At 57.4% G+C, this 23,197-nt stretch overlaps 1 protein-coding gene across 5 annotated transcripts; it reads left to right on the top strand.

Annotated features, from left to right (window-relative positions):
• The first annotated feature begins 1,642 nt into the window (after positions 1–1,642).
• On the top strand, positions 1,643–19,048 carry IMPDH1 (inosine monophosphate dehydrogenase 1). Of its 5 annotated transcripts, none has more exons than XM_059074213.2 (17): positions 1,700–1,936; positions 6,261–6,359; positions 8,464–8,512; positions 11,418–11,519; positions 11,663–11,737; positions 12,051–12,257; positions 12,409–12,496; positions 13,349–13,548; positions 14,567–14,657; positions 14,884–14,979; positions 15,957–16,100; positions 16,193–16,337; positions 16,654–16,797; positions 16,951–17,034; positions 17,605–17,621; positions 18,000–18,101; positions 18,302–19,048. In XM_059074213.2, the coding sequence occupies exons 1-17, from the start codon at positions 1,767–1,769 to the stop codon at positions 18,400–18,402; spliced, it is 1,914 nt and encodes a 637-aa protein (XP_058930196.1). In that variant the 5' UTR covers positions 1,700–1,766; the 3' UTR covers positions 18,403–19,048. The 5 variants fall into 5 exon arrangements, with proteins under 5 accessions (XP_058930200.1, XP_058930196.1, XP_058930198.1 ...); XM_059074214.2 differs by having other exon boundaries at positions 1,789–1,936; positions 11,663–11,722; XM_059074215.2 differs by lacking the exon at positions 17,605–17,621.
• Positions 19,049–23,197: the final 4,149 nt, after the last annotated feature.

Genomic DNA, 23,197 nt, shown 5'->3' on the forward strand with positions numbered 1-23,197 from the left:
CTCTTTCTGTGTCTAGAATGATCAGTTCACAAATAGGGACCAGAAAAATGACTTCATCACTGCATACAATTCAGATTAGTCTGCCCTTGCCTCTTTGCGATACCTGCAGGAACATGGTAATAATCTTGCTATACAAAATTTTCTTAGTCCATTCAGGCTGCTATAATAAAAATACCTTAGACTGGGTGGCTGAAACAACAGGCATTTTTTCCTCACAGTCTGGCAGCTAAGTCCAAGATCAAGGCACTGGCAGATTTGATGTCTAGTGAGAGCTCACTTCCTGGTTCATAGGCACTGTGTCCTTTCATGGTGGAAGGAGTGAGGGAACTCTCTGGGGTCTCTTTAATAAGGACACTGATCCCATTCATGAGGGCTCCACCCTCATGACCTAATCACCTCCCAAAGGTTCCACCTCCAAATACCATCACATTAGGGATTAGGTTTCAATATATGACTTTTTTTTTTAGAAGTGGATTTATTTAGAGAGAAACACACTCCACAGACAGAGTGTGGGCCATCTCAGAAGGTGACAGTGGCCTGAATATATGACTTTTGAGGAAACACATTCAGTGTGTAGCAAAAATAATTGTCTATAATGGCATTCACGTGTGGCTGAGCTGTCAGAGAAATTGTTTTGATCTCGAATCTGGGGAGTGGATGTGTACATGTATAGGAAAAGGTACCAGGCAGGATAAAATCCAAGATCTTACCATTGGCGTAAATTCAATTTCCTTTGTGAAATAGTTGCTGAAAAGTCTGACCCTTAACTCTGCCTCCTTAAAATGCATCTTAGTCCACAGTCGTTTAGTGTTTACCATTTGCTCCCTCAGATTGTCAGATTTTTGTGAAAAAAAAATATATATAGTATGAGAATTGTCAACTGTTTATTTTCTATCTATTCTGTCTCCTTAAAGAAATTGCCTGAGGGCAAGGACTCTTACTTGCCAACTCTGCTAGGTGCTCAATCACTGTTGCTAGTCATAACAATTATGAAAGAGGAAAAAGTATGCTTGCTAGTCAGTAGATGAAGAAGTTTGAGCACCTGTGTGCTCAACCCCACTCCCTGGTTATGGGGTACCCCAGGCAAGGGAAGACAAGGCCCTTTTCCTTAAGGAGGCTGCAGTCTTATTTGTTCCTTCCTCAGATAGTGGCAGGTAAGGGCTAAGGGAAATCTGTTTTCCTCCTGTCTAAAGGAGTGTGTTGAGCAGGCAAAGGGGGCAGTAGGCAAAGAAAGATGGATAATCTCACCGCCTGTCTTGCCCTAGCAAGGTAGGTCTGCGGCTGGCCGGTAGGAGGCGATTCAAAGGACCGTGCCTACGTTCGCCAAGAGGCAGAGGCGCCCACACAAGATGCGAAGAAAACTCCGGCCGCTGATAATACTCTGCGCTCTTTTCTGGTCTTCCTTAGAAGGGTCCAGGAGAAACTGGAAGGTCCGGACGGCGGGAAAGGGTGGAGGTCCTCTGCAGTTCCACTTCCGTCTCCCAGTATCCTGTGGCTGATCCGGGGATGGGAGAGACGGGCTGAATCTGGGCAGCCGCGTAGAGTGGCCGGTGGGAGAGCGTTGCCAGCGCGGAAAGCCCAGCGGACTCCCTCCCCCGAGCGACCCAGTCCCCGGCACTCGAGTCCCGCCCCCGGCACACAGACCCCGCCTCGGCGGCCCCGCCCCTTCCCCGGACCAGACTGGGCTGCGTTCACTCCCTAGCCCCGGCCGGGGAGCCTCTAGGCGGAGAGGCTCCCGCCCACCCGCCCTGAGTCGCGGCGTCCGCATGGAGGAGCCGCGCGCTCCGCCAGCTGGGTCGGGGCCGCTCCCACCGCCGCTGCAGGGAGGCGGAGCCGCCGATGTTCCGGAGCCCGGAGCCCGGCAGTACCCGGGACACGAGACGGCGGCGCAGCGGTACAGCGCCCGCCTGCAGCAGGCCGGCTACGAGCCTGAGAGGTGACGCCCAGGGCAGAGCGCGCGGGGCGCATCCGGGGCGGGCGCGGCGGCTCTGGGAACCAGGCAGAGCTGCGGGGGAGGGGAAGTGTAGGTCCCATCACCCATGCCTTCTTACCGCCTCAAGCTCTAACTTCCTGAAACCGGGCTCAGACGCCCCGCACCCAGCTTTGGTTGGGGGATGCAGGCGGGCATTGTGGAAAAGGTTCAGTGCTGTGTTGCACCGGGGAGCAGGTCGGAAGAACGATCCCTAAAATTTTAGTCCTGGATCAGACCTCAACTACACACCCGAGCCAAGTGGCTCCAACTCCTGGGGTTCAAACCGAGCCTATTGGAGTCCATGTCCAACTTTGCTTACTCCTCCTTAGCCGTTTCCTCCTAGAACTATCTTCAGAGTCTTCCTGGCAGGTGTAGGTGTCCAGATGGAGGGCCTCCTCAGAGTCGAGTGAGGACACCGTCCCCTCCTCACCATTCACTGAGTTCTGATGAGGCGGCCAGTGCAGTTTACCCCACGGTCTCTCCTAAGATTCAAAACCTCCTCTGCCCTTACCCTGATGGGGTCTGTCAGGGTCACTGGAGGAAGAGTGGAGGTGTTGATCTGGGCCCCAGGGGACTGACTGAAAAGGAGACAGTGGCTAATCTCTGGATTGTATCGCAGCTTGAAATGCAATCCCATTGTCCTTCCGGTCCAGAGGATTTGGACTTCTTTCCCTGTCCCATCTGTTGGTGCTCAGCAGCTTGGGGAGGTGACCTGGAAGCTGGGTTTGGGGGGGTGGGGGTGGGCGGTGGTCTGGGGGAATTAACCCTGCAGCTCTGCCCAGGGGTTGGCCTCTTATGTAAGAACTTTTAACGGCTTAAGGGGCTGCTGGGTGAAGGCTGGCCCCTCCTGCCCCCGAAGGCTGGCTCTCTAGAATTGACTGTGTTTCTGGCAACTGTATCCTTCCTCTCATCCTAGAAATCCAGCTACTGGGGCTCAGGGTCCAGGGCAATAGAGAGAAGCTACAGGAGGAGAGGGAGTGTGCTGGGGCACACAGGGCCTTTATGGAAGCAGTGCCTTGGTTGGAGAAGGTATTGCAAAAGTATCATTTCAGAACACCAGGAGCATCCCTTCTCCAGATTGTACTTCTGCACCTGTACTATCCCCACACCCCCACCAGACTCTGAAGAGCCTGTGTAAAACCTGAGACCCAGCCAGGTGGTGTAATGAGATTCAAAACCTGCTGGCTAGACCTCCATCTGCCATCACTAGCTTAAAGCTGTGGGAAGAGGACAGGGTTCCGTGAGAAGTCTAGGTCTGAGGCCAGAGTTATTGCTCTCTGGCTTGAACTTGGGCAAGCTATGTCCCCTAACCCAGGTCAACAATGTTATTAGCACTCCCCCACCCCACCTCTCCCCTCGGAAGTGTTTTGAAATCTTGTCCCTTCAAATAGCCCCAGACAAAGGGCTTCCCTGGTGGTGCAGTGGTTGAGAGTCCGCTTGCCGATGCAGGGGACATGGGTTCGTGCCCTGGTCTGGGAAGATCGGGCCCATGAGCCATGGCCGCTGAGCCTGCACTTCTGGAGTCTGCGCATCTGGAACGTGTGCTCTGCAGCGAGAGAGGCCACAACAGTGGCCTCTCCCTTTTTTGAGTACCAAAAAAACCAAATAGCCTCAGACTAGAAAGAGACCTCTGGGCTCCCTGCCTGGATATGGGTGCGCCCCCTGTACTAAGGAAGGGGCTTGAAGGGGCTTGGGTCTGTTCTGTTCCATTGCCCTCGCAGCTGCTAAGTGTGGAGCCTCAGGGGACCAACAGCCCTTCCTCGAGCTGAGGAGGCCACTGGTTGCCTGGTGTCTCCTCCCCATGGAGGAAGCAGCGGGGGGAAGATCAGGAAGAGGGAGGAGGAAAGCGGGGGGGGGGGGATTAACAGTTTCTGGAAGAGGACAGCCTAACCCAGGGCTGAGCTCAGCAGCTTAGAGTAATGAGGAGCCCTGACACAGGTCAAAGCAGGAGGAGGTGTGGAGCTGCAGGAGATGGGAGTGGGGCTGTGAGGTCTGTGGCCACCAGGAAGAGGACTCTCCCCACAACTCAGCCTGGCAGCCTCCTCCTCTGGTTCTGAGTTCTACGCTGGGGCAGGTGTCATGCGAAGGTCAACTGAGATAGCAGAACCCAGCTGCTGTCCTGGGACCTAGCCCTGGTGGAACCCTGAATAGTACCCTAGTTGTAGGAGATAGTGACCCAGAGCAGGTCCCTCAGAGACCCAGGGAGACCACAGGGGCAGCCCATGTGCTGTGCCTGCAATGCTATTCTAGCCCCATCCTTCTATGGCTAGAAAGGTGCCCAGGACAGCCCTGAGGGGCCAGGTGCTTTCTGTGGCTGGTCTCACTGCTCTGCCTCCAGGTGGCCAGTAGGAGGTCCTAGTGCTGGTCCCCTCAGGATAACCCTCCTCCCCAATAGCTCAGGCCCTCTGGATGAGTCTGTGAGTGCTGAGGGATCAAGTACGTCCCAGGCATCCCTAGCGAGTTGGCCCCAATCCCCACTCAGCAAAGAACCCCAGCAGGGCCTCTCCCCCTCTTCTCAACACCAGTGGGCCTCCAGAGGCCCCCATCAGGAGCCTCCTTGGGGCTCCCTGGGTGGAGAGGGAAGCTTGGGCGCCTGTGATTTTTCTGGTCCCCCACGGTAAGAAAGAGGGCACTGTGGACATCTGTGAGCCCCCTGCAGCACTCTCAGCCTCATTGGCCTCATCACCCCAGCTCTGTGGGAAGCCTCCCCTCCCCTCTGCACACAGATGGAACAGGCTGTGTTTTCCTGGCAGGGTCCCGGGCGTCACTGGGGGGGCTGGGCATCCCAGGGAATTTCCCTTGGGCCTGGCTGCCACCACACTGGTGAGAGGTAAACAAACCCGGCCTTGAGGGCTGGGGATGGAAGAAGTACCACAGACAGCCACCTTGCCGGGGAGAGGACTGTGTCCCTGGCCCAGCTTTCCCTCACTTCACCAAGAAATGAGCCATAGGGACCATAGGAGGACAGAGGGAGGAGAGCGTGGTATTTGGCCCTGAGATAGAGGGTGTGGGGGAGGGGTGGAAATCCACTTTCTGGCTTCTGGTCAGGCAGTAGCGTTAGTAGTTCTGGTCACACAAAGCGGGAGGGTCTGCCCCCTGACACCCCACCTCCTCCCATGTGAATCAACTTACTACCTAATCGTACTACCTTCATGTAGAAATCTGGGTCTTGCTGGGCATCCAGGGCCACCAAATGTCTGCTTTGGGAAATTCTCAAAACATCCTTAGCCTCTGCCCTAATTTATATGTATACATACTTGCCTATGCCAGGCCTGTGATCCTCCCTCACCTTCCCACCATACTACCCTCCCAATAAAAGCAAACTTTCCCCTCTGGCGTTAAAACCCACGGTATCCACACTACTTTTTGAGCTGGGGATGAGACAGGATGTAAGACTGAAGCATTGGATCAGGAGTCAGGGCTAGTACCTGTCTCCATCGCCTGCTGAACTGTAGGTTTTGCATCTGTAAAGCAGGGGTGGGATGGGAGACCTAATAATTGGCAATTAATAGATTGTAGAGTAAATGTGATCATTTATGAAAAACGCCTGTAAACTGCAGATGGCTCCAAGGCCACCCAAAGGTCAGGGATTGTCATTGTTAAGGATGCCCGACCCTAGGACTGATGCCTGGTTGTGGGGAGCTCGGGCGGGTGCACTGCCCGGAGGGTACAACCTCAAACTGCTGTGTTGGGGAGCTGTCAGCCCAAACCAGTTCCTCAGGGCTCCAGGGCCTGGTTAAAGTCTGAGCCTTAGTCTTGGGAAAGGTAAACCATGTGAGAGGTAACCCTGGGGCTGGGGAGTAGGGCCAGGGGAGACTCAGGCCGGCGAGGTCGGATGGCTTGGGGTAGCCCAGGATGCTGGCGGGCCTGGGGGAGGCGCTACGGGGAGCCTAGGAGGCGGAACGTGGGGCGGTGGAGGGGGCGTGTCCGGCCTGGCTCAGCCCCCTCCTCTCGTTGGATCCACACATCCTCCCCCGCCCCGGTCCCGAGTGGCCGCTGTGCCACTGCAGGCGGCCCTGGGCGTGCGCGCGGCGGCGGCGGCTGGGCCGGGCTCCGCGGGGCTCTTTGTGCTGTTCCGGGCGGAGGCGGCGGGCTCCCGGAGGAGGGGCGGGAGGGGAGGGCGGCGCCCTGGGCCCGCCCCGCCGCTGCCGCAGCCCCTGCCCCCGGCCCTCCCAGCCCGCGGCGGCAGCGTGGCCGTGGCGCGGCGTCAGCAGTAGCAGCAGCGGCAGCAGCGGTAGCGGGGCGGCCCGCGCGGGTGTTTATGTCGGGTCGCGGTGTCTCCTGGCAGCATGGCGGACTACCTGATCAGCGGCGGCACCGGTTACGTGCCCGAGGATGGGCTCACTGCGCAGCAGCTGTTCGCCAACGCCGACGGCCTCACCTACAAGTAAGCGCTGGGGGCCTCGGCCCTACCTGGGTGCGCGCACTAACGCGCCGCGATCCCCACCCCCCCTTCCCGGCCCCGGTCCTGCACGTGCACAGCTCCCCCCTTGGTGACGCCCGCGTCCCCGGCCCGATTCGAGCGACTTGGGCGCGGGGCGGGGGGAAGGGCTGGGCAAGGGAAGGAAGGCGGCCCGCGCCGAGAGCAGACGGACGTGGCATAGCGACATCGCGGCCCTCGATGCCATGCCCCGTTTCTGGCTAGATCCGGGTCCGGCCTGCCCCCTTCCTCCTCTCACGGGCATCTTGGCCGCATGGAGGGGCCTTGGGGCGTGTGGGAACGCGAGATGTGGGAGTAATGGAGACTTTTACCAGACCTTGGTCCACGACACCCTCTCAACTCCCAAAGTCACCACGAGGGCAGAGGGGGCCCTGGAGCCCAGTTAAGGCAGCTGCTTGGGTGTTGCCCCCAGGAGATGCCCAGCTGGGCAGTTGGGATGGTTCTTTTTTTCCACCGTCCAGTCCAGCCTTCTTTCCACTTGTGCCCCTGGCTGCCTGCAAGTTAGTACTGGTGCTCCCTGGGCATGAGTATTCTTTGACTATCACCCACCCAAGCCCACCTCACCCAGGATTTTTGAGGAGGACAAGACCTATCCATTTGCCTCTGGCTTAATGTGCTTTTCCGTGGGCCCTGGGCCCATTATCCTGTTGGCTGCAGGCCTGGCACTAGCTCTTCTGTTGGCTGCAGGACTGTGTCCATGCCAGGAAAGAGCATCAGGACCTGGGACTGGGGTGGAGTGAGGATGCTGGTGAGCCAAGAGCATCCCTGCCCTGTCTCCTGCTGGTTCCTGCCTTTGCCTGTAAGCACTCCTGCTTGGCAGGCGGTTTCCCTGGACACCAGGATACCCGGTCACTCCTGAGGAGTGTGTCTCCTCTTCCTTGTCAGAGTAGCTGGGGTGTGGGCCAGGTGAGGGGTGTATATAATACCTAGAAAATGCCAAGGGGCCCAGACTCCAGCATTTCTTCCGAGCCACAGAGGCCTCTTCACTGTACAGAAGAAGGGCTGCCAAGGGACAGGGGCAGTGAAGATTCTTTATTTCTTTGGTGGTCTTTGATGGGGGTGGGGGGATAGAGTATCTATGATACAGTTTCCGTGGAGTCTCCCAGGGAAACTTTCTAGGGAAATTGTTCTAGGCCTTGGGGCAAATTAAAGACCCCACCCCTCCCATCCACCCCATAGCTTTTCCTTCCTGCCCTGGGCTGCCCGATGGCTTTGCTTAGTCTGGTTGGGGGTGTTCCTGAACACCATGGGGCATTTGCTTTTGGTTGTATCTGTCTAGGCCCTGTGATTTCAGGGAAATTGAGCCCATCGGGGCTCCTGGGCAGTGACACTGTGCTTTGCCCTACCCATGCAGACCTGCATTCCCTTTCCGCGCTAGTGTTGGCCACTGCCGTGCTTTGGCTGGGCCCCCAGTGTCCTGGTCCTAACTATAAGGCCCCTTCCTCCACTTCCCCATCCCAGGCCATGTCTGTTGGCTGCTCCCGTCCAACTGGGCAAACCTTTACCAATGCCTGCTCTGTCAGAACATGCCCTGCACTCAGCCCCCTGGGGTCCCTCTATGCTGTTCTGAACCCTGTGTGACTCAGCAGCCCTGGCACTGGGCTGTGCAGCTTGTCCTGTGCTGTGTGGTGTTCATGCCATGCTGTCCTACTAAACTGTTCTCAGGTGTATTCTGTGTTTATTTATTGTCTCCCCCTCTCAAGATCGAGAAGTTTTCAATGGCAGGCACCTTATCTGCTGTGTGCAGCATTATGGGAACGTCTAGGTTCCTAGATGAACTCTGAGCCCTGAAGGCAATGGACATTTGGGGCCAACTGCCTTCGTGGCGCCCTAGGACCACAGAGCTTACACCGCCTTTGGCTCTAGCTGTCTGGGCTAAAGTCAACAAGATGCTAGCGAGGGGCATGAGGGTGGTTCAGTCCTGACATGGCACAGGGCTCAGAGGCTCTGCCCGTCTCCCCACCCCTGTGCTGCTTCCCCTGGCGTGGCAGGCCCTGCCCTTTCCAGGGACCCCTCCTCACCCAGAACAGTCACTTTCCTCTCTTCACAGCGATTTCCTGATTCTCCCAGGATTCATAGACTTCACAGCTGATGAGGTGGTGAGTACCTCTTCCACTGATGGGGTAGAGGGGCTGTGTATGTGGCCTCTTGCTCAAGGGCAGGGTGTGGGAGAGACTTTTTCTTTCTTTCTTTCTTCCTTCCTTCCTTTCTTCCCTTCTTCCTTTCTTTTTTCCTTTCTGTGTTGTGTCTTCATTGCTGTGCGCGCATCTTCATTGCTGTGCGCGCAGGCTTTCTCTAGTTGCGGTGAGCAGGGGCTACTCTTCGTTGTGGTGCGCGGGCTTCTCATTGCGGTGGCTTCTCTTGTTGCAGAGCACAGGCTCTAGGCGCGCAGTCTTCAGTAGTTGTGGCACGCGGGCTTCAGTAGTTGTGGGCTCTAGAGCGCAGGCTCAGTAGTTGTGGCACACGGGCTTAGTTGCTTCGTGGCATGTGGGATCTTCCCAGACCAGGGCTTGAACCCGTGTCTCCTGCACTGGCAGGCAGATTCTTAACCACTGCGCCACCAGGGAAGCCCGACTTTCCTTTTCTTTTAAAGCTACACCTTGCCTCTTTCGTGGCTTGTGGGATCTTAGTTCCCCAACCAGGGATTGAACCCAGACCCTCAGCAGTGAGAGCACAGAGTCCTAACCACTGGACACCAGGGAATTCCTGGGAGAGACTTTTCTTGGGAATGTGGTGGATGTAACCTTCAGTGCTGTCAGAGAAACTGGCACAGTCAGTGGATTATGCCTAATGGGTTAGAGGCAGCTATGGGGATTTGGGGGTATCCTGAGAGGTGGGCCTGGCCTGAGGCCAGAGGGCTCACTGACAGAGCCTGAGGTGAGGTTCAAAAAGGCCCAGGGAAGGGTTGGGCATGCACTTGGGTGTGGCTGCTTTATTACTTACTGGATTTTGTCTGAAGTGCTAAGCAAAGACATTATAGAAGCCAGTAAGATTATGGAGACTTTGGAAGAGGTGAACAGACTTGTTTGTAGATCAGTGATATACAAGAACTGGCAAGAGGGTTTGAAGAAGTTAGATTGTGGGGCTTCCCTTGTGGCACAGTGGTTAAGAATCTGCCTGCCAATGCGGGGGACACAGATTCGAGCCCTGGTCCAGGAGGATCCCACATGCCGCGGAGCAACTAAGCCCATGCGCCACAACTACTGAGCCTGTGCGCCACAACTGTTGAGGCCTATGTGCCTAGAGCCTGTGCTCCGCAACAAGAGAAGCCACAGCAATGAGAAGCCCGCACACTGTAACAAAGAGCAGCCCCTGCTCACCACAACTAGAGAAAGCCTGTACATAGCAACGAAGACTCAACACAGCCAAAAATAAATAAATAAAATAAAAAACATTTAAAAAAAGAAAAAGAGATGAGGTTAAAAAAAAAAAGAAGAAGTTAGACTGTGGACAAATACAAGGAAACAGTGCCTCCCTTAACTGGAGGGGCTCAGCAGTAAACCAGGTGAATGACCAATGTCCTTTACACAATTAACATATGACAAACCTACAGGAGCCCAGGGGCTAATGCTGATGGGTGTAAGTCATTTCATGGCAAAGGTAGACTATTCTATCATGAATTAATACACATTAAAAAAAAAAAGTTTTTCTGTTGCTGTTATCATTGATATGTATTCAGGTCTGATTCTCATGAAATGCCAGAGGGCCCGAGTGTCCCTGGACACTTATAGGTTGGGGAAGCTCATGTCCAGCCTGTGTAGCCAGTGCTGACCCAGACAGATTTTTCAGGGGGAAATAAGGACTCTTCTGGATATTCCCCTTGTGACAGCAACCGGGAAGCCTTCTTGGTTTGGCTGTTCAGTTTCTGAGCACCCTGGCTTTGTGCCAGATCCTGGGCAGGGTGCAAGGAAGAGAGGGATGGGAGAAGCCCCCCTGGCCGTCAACGGTCTCCCTGTCCTATGGCCTGTGTCAGGAGGCTGTGGCTCTTCTCCTGTGCTAGGATCAGAGAGAAGGGGGAGTTTTCTAGACTGCAGGGCCAGGGTTCTCAGCCAGGGTCTGGGAATGGACTGCAGGGGCCTTGTGTCTCCAAAAAATTATATAGCAAAGTCTGTGTTTGAGGGTTTTAAGGGCTAAGGATCCACAGCTGGTGGCCTGAATCTCAGAAGAATCTGTGATTTGGCCTTGGCTGCCACTCACAGGCAAATGCTTCCTGAATATCCTTGCAGTCCTGAGCTCTCCCTTGAGCTGCAGACCCTTAGTCACCTACTCTCCTGGATTGGACGTCTAATAGACTGCTTCCCACGCCTCCACGTTCCCAGTGCCAGGATCTCCCACCTGGACCTGTCAGCAGCCTCCCTGGTGGTCTCTGTGTTTCAGGCCTGGTCACCTAGAATCCCATGTCCACATCAGAACCCGAGTGACCTCTTTAAATCAGATCATGTCTCTCGTCCGCCTGAGGTCCTCCAGTGGATTCTCATCTCAAAATTGAATGCAAGCTCCTTTCAAGGCTGCATATCCTTGACCCCCCCCCCCACCACCTCTCAGCCCTCAGCTCCTGCCTCTTTCCCTTCACTCCACTCTACTAGCTTTTCGTTTCTTAAAGGCACCTCAGGGAGAATTGGAATCAGAGGCGGGGGTTTCACAGACAGTTCCCTCGCCTGGAACAACAGTCCCTCTTTGGGGACTTTCACTTGATTAGTTTTCATTTGTCGCCTCCCAAGAAAGAGATTTCCCTAATCCCCATATTCTTTCTCCAATGGTCACTTTGCCTTGTTGGTTTCCTTTGGAGCCATCATCCCAACTTGGAATCACCTTGTGCACGTTTCGTGTGTGTCGTTTTCCCTTCCGAGTATAAGCTCTGGAAGAGGTGGCAGAGACCTCATCCACCTTGCTCACTGCTGTATCCCCAGGGCCTGTCCTGGTGCTAGGTACATATAGCCGCTCAGTAAATGTCTGTCGAATGAATGATAAAACTTTTCACATAGCCTGTGTCTCCATCTTCAGGACCTGACTTCAGCCCTGACTCGGAAGATCACGCTGAAGACGCCACTCATCTCCTCCCCCATGGACACTGTGACAGAGGCTGACATGGCCATCGCAATGGCTGTGAGTTGAGCGCCTGTGTGGGGACCCCAGGGCCAAGAGGGCCGAGTGGGGTGGACGTCCGGAGGAATTGGAATCAGAGGCGGGGTTTGCAGAGCGAGAAGGGTTGGCCCCCTGGCTCTGACCATTCTTCCCTTCAACCCCAGCTGATGGGCGGTATCGGTTTCATTCACCACAACTGCACTCCAGAGTTCCAGGCCAACGAGGTGCGAAAGGTCAAGGCGAGTACCCGGCCCGTTCTGAGAAAGAAGATGCCCTCTGGCAGCCTCCGTCTCACAGGCCCTCCCAACCTCCCATTGCCAGCTCTGCGGGGCCGGTGCACTCCCTGGCTGGTGGCTGTGGGGTCTTGTCTGCCGTTCTCCACAGTGGGAACGCAGGGCTCCGCCCTCGTTTCCCCGCTGGCCTCTTGCTTGCCCCATGGCGGGCCCTGGCTCCCTTGTGGCACAGCCAGGAGACCCTTGGCCCCCCTGTGGCCAGACTGTACACATCTCCAGCTTTCTTCCAGCCTTTTCCTTCCCCTGTCTCTGCCCGCAGAAGTTTGAACAGGGCTTCATCACGGACCCTGTGGTGCTGAGCCCCTCGCACACCGTGGGTGACGTGCTAGAGGCCAAGATCCGGCATGGCTTCTCTGGCATCCCCATCACTGAGACAGGCGCCATGGGCAGCAAGCTGGTGGGCATCGTCACCTCCCGAGACATCGACTTTCTCGCTGAGAAGGACCACACCACCCTCCTCAGTGAGGTACCTGCGGGACAGGGAGAGCGTGGCTGGGGCAGAGAGGACTGCACGTCCCGGGGCCTCAGGCCAGTGCCTGTGACCAGGGACCAGAGGGAGGCCTGGCTCCCTTCTCTCTCACCTGCCAACCTGCAGGCAAATGTTCCTGGCCCCACAGGTGATGACACCGCGGAATGAGCTGGTGGTGGCTCCAGCGGGTGTGACACTGAAAGAGGCAAACGAGATCCTGCAGCGCAGCAAGAAAGGTACCAGGGAGGAGGCGGAAAATGCAAGAACCCCCCCTCCCCCAGCCCGGCTCCCTGTACCGCAGAGCCCCCTGTTCCTTCACAGCCTTGCAGGTTGTCCCTGCAACTAGGCTGGGCCTCAGGGAAGGTTTGAATAACGTCAGGCTGGAGCGTGACTTCTGAGGTCTTTTTCCTGGCTCAGGAAAGCCCATCCCTTATTTGGTATCTTCACAGTATATTTCCCAAAGCGACTAGCCCTGTGAAACACTCATCATGAAAAAAGGGCTCCGTGTTCTTACAAGTCTGAAAAATGCTGCTTTATGTGTTCCCCATCTTGCATAAAGAATTGTACGTTACTTTATCAAAGGCTCTGAGAAGTCTTGCGGTTAAATTTATTTGACATTGAGGCTGTTGACATAATATTCATTAGGTCCCTGTGGGACCCACTGGGAAATGCTCCCCTGGCCCTTACTGGATTGTTTTCTGGGGTGGTGTTGGGCAGGACACATGTTCCTCCCTGCAAGATAACCTCATGTTTGTGCCCTAGCTAGGAGTTTTTTGACCACTGTGGCCTGTGGCCCTTCAGGGGAAAGGCTGCCAGTGCTCAGGGGCTGCCCACCGAGCCTGGCCAGGCCACAGGGCAGGAAGAGCTCCAGGAACTGGGTTTCTTTGCTTCCTGTTCCTTGGGCAGAGAGCCAGGTCCCTAGGAGCGCTTCCTGGGTGGGTGCTGTCACCTAGTGGTTGGTTTGGGTACTGCAGTGGGCTCTGTGGCCTGGTCCATTTTCATTCTCACTACCCCCCACCCCACCCCACCCCACCCCACCCCACCCTCAGAAGCCTGCTCCTTCAATTCACCCCTGCGTTCCTTGTCAGGGAAGCTGCCCATTGTCAATGATCGAGATGAGTTAGTGGCCATCATTGCCCGCACTGACCTGAAGAAGAACCGGGACTACCCCCTGGCCTCCAAGGATTCCCACAAGCAGCTGCTGTGCGGAGCGGCCGTGGGCACCCGTGAGGATGACAAATACCGCCTGGACCTGCTCACCCAGGCGGGCGCCGACGTCATAGTGCTGGTGCGGACGCCGCCCTGGAGCAGGGCCGGTTCAGTAGCGCTGAGGCTTATGAAGACCAGGTTCACCTCTAATTAAGCCCGGAGTCAGAACTGGGAGGGTCACTGGTACTCTGACAGCTCAGAACAAACTGTGGACCCCTCTGGGGGCCCTTCACACTCATAACTTGACCCTAATAGTTGCCATTCACATTCAGTGAGCACCTCCCACTTGCCAGGTGCTGCCCTAAGGCGTTTATGCAGATGAACTCAGTCCTCACAGCAGCCCCCCCCCCGAGCTACAGTCACCGTGCCCCGGGGAAGCCGAGGCTCAAGAGGTTAAGTAATTCTGTTTGGTTCGTGAGTTGGTGGGAAGTGGATACGACCACAGGCAAGATCTCTTTGCTGTGAGAACCAGTCCCTATTTGTGGGTATGAAAGGGCTTTGTCTGCTGTGAGACTCTATGTTAGTGGTGCTTAACTTAACTTTGGGGGAAGGCTGGCCCCTTTGAGACTCTGCCGAGAGCTGTCCATTGTCTTCCCAGAAAAAGACAAAGGTGTATTCTCATATATCTTTTTTTTTTTTTTAATTAATTAATTTATTAGTTATATTTGGTTGCATTGGGTCTTCGTTGCTGTGCGTGGGCTTTCTCTAGTTGTGGTGAGCGGGGGCTACTCTTCGTTGCGGTACATAGGCTTCTCCTTGCAGTGACTTCTCTTGTTGTGGAGCACGGGCTCTAGGCCATGCAGGCTTCCGTATTTGCAGCACGTGGGCTCAGTAGTTGTGGATCGTAGGCTCTAGAGCACAGGCTCAGTAGTTGTGGCACACGGGCTTAGTTGCTCCGCAGCATGTGGGATCTTCCCGGACCAGGGCTGGAACCCGTGTCCCCTGCATCTGCCGGCAGGTTCTTAACCACTGCGCCACCAGGGAAGCCCCTCTCATATATCTTTGATACCATTTCAGGATTTGTCCACTTAAGACCCCCTCCCTCAGTGAGGATTCTCAGCCTCCAAGCCTAAGCTTTCCTGTCCCCCTTCTCACAGGACTCCTCCCAAGGGAACTCTGTGTATCAGATCGCCATGGTACACTACATCAAGCAGAAGTACCCCCGCCTCCAGGTGATTGGGGGGAATGGTGAGTGCTGGCCCTGGCCCCCTCACTGTGTAACCTTTCTCTGTCCTTTGGCATTCCCTGGTGATGGCATCGCTCTTGGCATGGAGGGGCAGGGAGCCGAATAAATGGGCTTTGGTCACAGTAGGTGAACGGGAGGTGTAGACTGGGGTCCCGGGAAGCCCCCGGGCAGGGCAGGGGCAACTTATCGTCACACTGTTCCTCCCCTCCCACTCCCCCTGCCCCCCAGTGGTGACAGCAGCTCAGGCCAAGAACCTGATTGATGCTGGTGTGGACGGGCTACGTGTGGGCATGGGCTGCGGCTCCATCTGCATCACCCAAGAAGGTGGGTGTCAGTAGGAGAGTGAGTGACTGCCACTAAGAACACCCCAGTCGCCCTCCACAGGCCCTGGGGCCTCAGTCTCGCTCCACAGATGCATGCAGAGTGCTCACGCAGCCAGGCCCCTTTCTGGGATGGTGGGTTCAGGGGTGACCCAGGCTCAGACTCTGCCTGTCTAGCCCACTGACTTGTGGGGAGGCAGGTGTAAGATGAGGTTACCGTGAGTTTGGGGTGTGTGCCAGTCTGCTTCTCAGATTCTGGTCAAGGAAGTCCAATCTGCAGGCCCAAGACTGGTGTATCTGGCCCCTTGGTCATGTCTGGTCATGTCTCCCGAACGCTGAATGACCCATTTGGTCTTCGCTGCCCAAAACATCTTCCCAGTTTGGTCTCTAAGCCTCTGCTTTTAACCGTCTACCTTCGCATTAGCTGACCCTTGAGGTGAGATGTGGGCCTTCTCCACAAATTAACAAATGTTAATTGAGGACCTACTGTGTGTCAGGCGTTGTTCTAAACCTTGGGGTGCGATAAGAACAAAACAAACAAAGGTACCACCAGATTAGTCTTCTTTTCTCCTTTAACCAGCCTTGCATCCATCCTTAGATAAGTGCTAGTTCCTTAGAATTCTCACTTAGAAATGTAACACTTAAGGACCTTGGACAATTAAACTTAAAGAAATGCAAGCCAATATCCCAAAGGAGGCTGTGAGTAACTAACTCTAGTAACTCTGTAAGGGAGCTAGTGCCTGGAGAGAGGTGAGGCTGAGGCCACTACTGACGCTGCTCCCGTAGTGCTCTTGTAGGTGGGGTGGTCCAGGTTCTGGAGTGCGTTCGCCTAGTGTTATTTGCTGCCACTTATTTTTTGGCCACATTAACATCCAGCCCTGTCCCTTTTCCCACGTGGAGGTAGGGCACAAGGAAAAAGGGGCCTGTAATGCACCTGGCTCCCCTTGCTGTTGACGCCTTTATCTTGTGTACTGTCCCCAGTGATGGCCTGTGGTCGGCCGCAGGGTACTGCTGTGTACAAGGTGGCTGAGTACGCCCGGCGCTTCGGGGTGCCGGTCATAGCCGATGGTGGCATCCAGACCGTGGGGCACGTGGTCAAGGCCCTGGCCCTTGGTGCCTCCACAGGTGAGGGGGTGGGTCTGCCGGGGATCGGGCAGGCCGGTGGGGGGCGGTGGGCGGGCCATGGGGCTAGAGGCGCTGACCCCCCACCACTGCAGTGATGATGGGCTCCCTGCTCGCTGCCACCACGGAGGCCCCCGGCGAGTACTTCTTCTCGGACGGTGTGAGGCTCAAGAAGTACCGGGGCATGGGCTCGCTGGACGCCATGGAGAAGAGCAGCAGCAGCCAGAAGCGCTACTTCAGGTGCCTGCCCCCAGCCCTGGCCCCAGGCAGATCAGCTCCCAACCCTTCAGGCCCACCTGAGCCTTTGACTGCCCAAGGTGGCACCCAGTCTCCATATGACAGTTCTGGGACTCAAGGCACAGGGCCCAAGTTGCCGACCTGGCATGGTGCCGGGGCCACCTGACTCGGAATCCGTGCTTATTTATGCTGTAGCCCGGGGAGTGGCGGCTTTGGGGGTCCTTCTGGGTGGTAGCCCCTCTGCTGGTACCCTTGGGAGGTGGGGTGGCGTCCCCTGAGCCATGGGTGGTGGGGCTCAGTCTTCCCGCCTTCTGTGCAGCGAGGGAGATAAGGTGAAGATCGCGCAGGGTGTCTCGGGCTCCATCCAGGACAAAGGCTCCATTCAGAAGTTCGTGCCCTACCTCATAGCGGGGATCCAGCATGGCTGCCAGGATATCGGTGCCCGTAGCCTGTCTGTCCTGCGGTGAGTGCTGTGACTAGAGGGGCAGCAAGCAGGTGGGGGGCATCAGGGAGGCTCCTGGTGCCCCCGTATTTCCCATTTCTTTTCTCTCTCTCTCTCTCTCTCTCTCTCCTCCACCCTTGGTTCCCCTGACCTGCACCACTTCCCTGCCTGCAGGTCCATGATGTACTCAGGAGAGCTCAAGTTTGAGAAGCGGACCATGTCAGCTCAGATCGAGGGTGGTGTCCACGGCCTGCACTCGTAAGTGTGGCAGCCTCCTTGCCCCAGCTGGCTGGCACTGGGTCAGGCAGGTGGGGCCATGGTTCAGAGGCTGAGCCAAGGTCTCAGGGACCCCAAGGACCATCTGCACCAGGGATGGAGGCTGCTGCAGGATGACCCCCATCACCCTCTCCTACAGGGCCCAGCCCACCCTTGAACCCTGTCCTTTAGTCCCCATGCAGGCAGGCCCTCCCATTCCCTCGGGCATCTCCCCCGAGCCGGGCATGGGAGATGTGGCCTCTAGCCCCTCCTGGGCTCCCCAGCCCTTGCTTGCTCAGAAGCTTGGTGGCTGGTGGCAGGGGCTGGCGGTGCTGAGCTCTGGCTGGTGGCGGCACCAGGCAGGCAGGTGGAGGCTGGGGGCATGAGCCCTTGGCGGGGAGAAGGGCAGAAAGACAGATGTCAGGGCCGGTGCTGGGGCGACCGTGGGCGGGGGCAGTGCTAGTTGGCAGCAGTAGTTGCAGGCATGCGGCCTCGCCCTGGTCGAGAGGGCCTGTCCCCTGAGGCATAGGCGGGCATCTAACCTGTGTCTCTTTCTGCCCCATCCTCCCGTAGCTATACCTTTCTGCCGTGTAAGTAACCGCGCTGCCCGGGCCAGGCGTAGAGTAGAGCAGGGGCAGTCTGGGTGGGTCCTGGGCTGGGGCCGGGCGTTGGGTTGGGGGCCTGCTGGGGTGTTATCGTGGGACACGGGCCCTAGTACTAGCATCATGCTGGGGGCAGCTGGCGGTGGCCCCTCCTCCAGAGGAACCATCCCCTCCCGGGGTGCAGAGAGATGTCCCTGACCACAGGCCTGAGGCTGTCCTGTCTTGGACTGGACCCAGTGACCACAAGGGACCCAGGCCACAGTGCCTTCAGGGGTGGGGTGGAGACGTGGGAAGCAGAGGCTCAGGTTGGCCTGACCTTGCTCTGTGAGGATGGACGTGCCTTCCTGAGCTGTCTCTCCACCCCAGCACTGAGGACAGTCCACCAGCTGCGGCTGTGGCCAGAAGGAGCATGGCTGTCCCTGGGCCTGGCATGGTTCTTCCGGGAGCCTTGGCCTGAGGCGGACAGAGGCACGTGGCCTGCTTCTCATTCCCTCCCGCCCCCTGTGGCTGAGAGGCAGAGGCTTCTGCAGCTCGCTGCCTCTCCTGAGTCTGGGGGCCGCCCAGTGGCCCAGGGCTGGCCTGGGCAAGGGGTCTGGGGGGGGGGGCGGGCGGTGAGGCCACCTTCCCTCATACCCACTCTCAGTTTCCCTCTTGCCTTGTGCCCACAGTTATGAGAAGCGGCTGTACTGAGGATGGTGGTGGAGGCCCAGGCGGCGGAGGGGTCATACCCCAGGGTCCCCCTTTGGGTACAGCCTCCCTCCATAACTGAGTGGTCCACAGATTTGCACTACTGGTTCCCCAGCTCCTTTCCAGGGAGAGAGGAGGGGAGGCCCTGAGGGTCTGCGGCCCCTCCCTGGGCTTCCCCCGCAGAGTCAGGACTGCTCCCAGGCCGGGCTGCCCTGGGAGCCCCCCGGGTTCCCCCTTCTTCAGTCCCCCTGAGCCCAGCCAGCCTGGGCTCTCAGGCCCTGCGCCTGCCTCAGGTCTTTCTTGCTGCAGCCTGCTCCGGCCCGGCTCCCGCCCCTGGGACACGTGGCCCCTCCTGGCTTCTCCTGTAGGGCACCTCCCTCCCTAACCCCCATCCCAGAATTGGTGCTCTCCTGGCCCTGCCTCTGGCCCCTTCCCGGGCTGCTGCCCCCTCAGCCATGTGGCACTTCTGGGCTCCTGACCTAAGCCAGAGGGAGGTCTCTGCCCCCTACCCCTGGCCCTGGACTATCCAGGCCCTGCTCCTCAGGCCGCCCCACCCCTGGACCTGGGGAGGAGGCTGCTCGTCATTCCTGACTCACCCCCATCCCCGGGTGTACCGTTCCTGCCCTCCCCTCTCAGCTGCAGTTGAAGGCTTTAACTTTGCACACTTTGGGGTCACAGTTGCGTCGTTGTATGTTAAATAATCTGAATAAATCAAGAGGTTTCAACGCCTCCGCCATCCTGTCTCTGTCCCTTGTCCACTGGACAGGTAGCCCCTCTCCTGGCGGTAAGCTGGAGCCCAGAGCCCCATCAGAGCCGGGCCGCAGGGGGCACCAGGCCGAGCCTCCCTGGGAAGGTGGTGAGAGTGCTGCGTTGCTCCAGGGGGGTGCTGGCGCAGGTGGGCCGCGTGGCGTGAGGTCTCCCAGGCCTGCGCCCACATCGGCTTGCCCAGCTGCTGCCAGCTGGCCAGCAGCTCCTGCAGGCAGGCTCTGTCGCAGAGGGGGTCATCGTGGCTGTGGAAGACTAGCGTCGGGGGCCTCGCGGGCGGCTGCCAGAAAGCGCTCGCCGCGGCCTCGTAATGCCGAACGGTGCAGCCCGTGCACAGGTGGAAGTAGAGCATGGCTGTGGCCCTGACCACCGGGCCCAGGGCCTGCGGTCTCATCCGCTGAGACACACCTGTGGGTACCAGGGAGAGGGGGCTAGCGCCCATTGTCATATGTGGCTCAGGACCCGCCTCCTGGTGGGGACAGCACTGACACATGGGCTGCTGAGTATCCCTAGAGTTGGGGGTCTTGGGATGTTCACATTGCCTTCTCTGCCTCTGTTGTAGTTGGGCAGCGGGCACCCAGCTGTCCCACCAGGTACAGACACCATTCGGGGCAGAAGCAAGGAAGATGGCCTGGGAATGTTCTGGTGGCAGGAAGCAGAGGGGGCAGAAGGCCCTAGTTGTGGGTAGTGAAGAGCTGGAAACATCCCCAGGACTGCCAGGGAGGGGCTCCCTCAGCCCATTCTTGGCACCCTGGGCCGGTGACTGCCCTCTCCCAAGGCCCTTCCTAAAAGAGCCACGTGGTCTGGAGTCAGCCTCTCTCTGTGGCCTTTTCCAGCTTTGTGGCATCTTCAGGAACAAGAAGGAAAGTGCTGGACTGTTGGGTGGGTTCAGAACTGGTTCAACAATGGCTCCAGGAGTTGTTGCAAAGTGACTGGGTCATCGAGAGTCCCCAGAGGCCTTGTGCCCTGGACTCTGTGGCCTTGGTGAGCACCTAGGAGTCTGAGGTGACCCAGCTGGGTGGGAGAAGGATGTTTGGAGGCCAGGGGATTGTAAAAGATGAGAGGGGATGGACCAGAGCGAGGCCATGTTTCATGGTTTGTCTTGCACTCTGCTTTACAAAAACCATACAGGAAGCAATTTGACCAGCAATTGAGATGGAAAAGATCTAAGGATTTTTAGAGAAATTCCCAGTCACTCTGCTTGAGTTTTCCTTTTGAACTAGACTAGTTGGTCAGTTAGAGCTGAGGAATGGAATGGGTTACTTTGTAGCAATGACCTTCCTGTTACTTGGTATGTTAGCATTAGTTTGGTCCTTCTAGAGGAAGTTAGAACACAGTGGCCCTCAAATTGTGGTGGGTATCAGAATCACCAAGAGAGCTTAAAAACCCAGAGGCCCAGACTCACTGAAATAGGATAGGGTGTGGGCCTCTGAATCATCATTCAGCACCAGGTGATTCTGATATTTACCAAAGTTCGAAAATCACTGTTTTAGGGGAAACCTGTGCATCCAATTACAGTTGGCCCTTGAACAATGTGGGGGTTAGGGATGTTGACCTTCCACGCAGTCGAAAATCGCATATAACTTTATAGTTGGCTCTCCATATCTGCATATCTGTTCCACATCTGCAGATTCAATCAGCCTCAGATCCTGTAGTGCTATAGTACGTATTTACTGAAAAAAGCCCCATATAAGTGGACCCGCGCAACAGTTCAAACCCGTGTTGTTCAAGAGTCAACTGTACATGATTTCTGAGACTCTGCAAAGCATGTGTCCTAAGAAAAGAATTTCAGAAGGCACAGCACCTACTTCATGGCCTCACTGTGGGGATTATGTGAGTGAGTATGGAAAGTTATAGGCGCTTAGTAAATTAGCCTTAATAGACGCTGCAGATAAAGGCATGCCAGGCTGGACCCAGGCAACACGGTCACTCTGGGTTGTAAATTCAGCCACAGTGGGGGAGGCCCAGATGGGACAAAACAACAGATGCTCCGGGTAGGAAGGCCACATCAGGTGGACGGACGGTCAGAGGAAACCCAGAGCCGCATTTGGGACAGATGCAGATCACAGACCCCTTGGTCGGCAGAACTGCCTGTCTGCCTGGAGTCCAGCCTGGTTCCTGTGGCCCAGGTGCCCCCTCACCCTTGCCCCGCACATTCACCCAGCACCATGCGGTCCAGGCTGCCCACCACCAGGCTGTGGAAAATAGGGCACCTCAGGCACCGGGCCACGCTGCTGTGGCGCCCCCGGCCCCGGCCCATGAGCAGGAGCACCTGTACAAAGGTGCATCGCCAGTGGGCGGCTGGCCAGGGCCCCAGGCCCTCACAGCAGCGCCAGCACTTGGGCAGCTTGCCCCAGGCCCCGGCGCGGGCACAGGAGGCAGCTCAGCATGCTCCAAGCCGCAGGCCAGGTAGAGCTGCAGGTACTCAGCCTGGGCAGCTGGCTGCGCCCCCAGCCATAGCAGGAACAGGGGCCCCGGGGACCCTAGGGGGCCCGGCTCGCAGTACAGGTGGATGGAGCAGGAGAGTTGGGTCGCCGTCACATCGGTGGGTAGCAGCGGGGGCCGTGGCTGGTGCACCCTGGAGGACAGATGAAGAGTGGTGGGTGGCCCTCAACTCTGGCTCCACCTTTCCCCACACATCCGATCTCAGATGGCACGACTGGGTAGCTCTGGAGAGGTTCGGATTAGCCCTCTGAGGGCCCTTTAAGCTTCTGTGGTTCTAATGCCAATCAGGACCTGGGCAGCCAGCCCAGAGAGGAGGGGTTAGTACCCCAGCTGCGTGCGACTCAGCTGCGCTCAACCTTTCCCTCCACCGGCTCTCCTCACACCCGGAAGTGCAGTCTGGAGAGGAGGCGGGACCAGCCCCGGGGGCTGGTGGGGAGGCAGCGCCCCCCTCCACTCTTACGAAGAGCTTTTTGCTCTTTCAGGATCCCTCCAGGCTTGTAGGGCCACACACGCCCCAACTCCGTCATCTCTGGTCCCCCCTCTGCTTTACCCACAGGCTGCCCCCCATCTGGATGTTGAGGGGCTAGTTCTATCCACCCCAGTGCACCCCCAGCAGCCCCTCTGCCTGCATTTGGTCAGAGGGTAGTGCCAGGGTCAAAGGATGCAACTTCTCCCGGGCCCCTGCCCTACCACCCCCGCTCGCCGTACCTGTTGTCCTCAGGGCAACGCCCCTCACCTGCAGGGTTCGGACTCCCCTCCATCAGCCTCCTCCTTTACCTCCCTTGCAGCTCAGCTCAGTAGGGAAGATGGGCGGGGTCAGGGAGACCTTGGTCCCCGGCCTTCTGCTCCACGCCCTCTTAAGCCCATTGGCGACCTCAGCTTCTGGGCTGGGAGCCAGGGTGTCTGGCTCCCAAGGCATCCACATCCCCAGCGCAGTTGAAGTCAGGGAGGAGGCATGTGGGCTGCAAGGTGCAGTATTACCCTGGGACGGGTAGACACCAGCCTTTCCCTCTCCGTGTGCCTCTCTACTTGTGATCCTAACCGGGGAAAGAGGAGCACCCCACCCCCCAGGCACGCCAACAGCTTCCTGTCTTTTTTTTTTTTTTTTTTTTTTGCGGTACACGGGCATCTCACTGTTGTGGCCTCTCGCGTTGCGGAGCACAGGCTCCGGACGCGCAGGCCCAGCAGCCATGGCTCACGGGATGTGGGATCTTCCCGGACCGGGGCACGAACCCGTGTCCCTTGCACCGGCAGGTGGACTCTCAACCACTGCGCCACCAGGGAAGCCCTTAAGCTTCCTGTCCTTTGACCCCACATGTCAGCTGCTCCACCTCACCCTTCACCTTTCAGGGCAGGATGACCTCAGGATGGCCAAGCACGGGGGCTGCCTCAGGCAGGAATCCAACCCAGGAGACCTTGTCTCTCATAGCAGAGGGCTTTTTGCTTCTCCCTCCTCTGCCCCTCGCCCCCGGGAGTTCCCTTTGAGGCAGGATGATCTGGGGCTCCAAGGGGTTTGTCTGACTTGCTGTCAAGGTAGGTAGGGAGGTTCTCCCCAGAGAAGAAAAGAGAAGTCAGGACTAGGGCATCAGGGGCTGAGCCGCTGGAAAGGAGGAGGGAGCCTGGAGGGGATGTTGCGTAAGGACCTGGCTGTGACCCTGCACGTCACT

This window comes from Kogia breviceps, chromosome 9 (assembly GCF_026419965.1).
Source record: "Kogia breviceps isolate mKogBre1 chromosome 9, mKogBre1 haplotype 1, whole genome shotgun sequence".
In the NCBI taxonomy this organism is placed as follows: Eukaryota; Metazoa; Chordata; class Mammalia; order Artiodactyla; family Physeteridae; genus Kogia; species Kogia breviceps.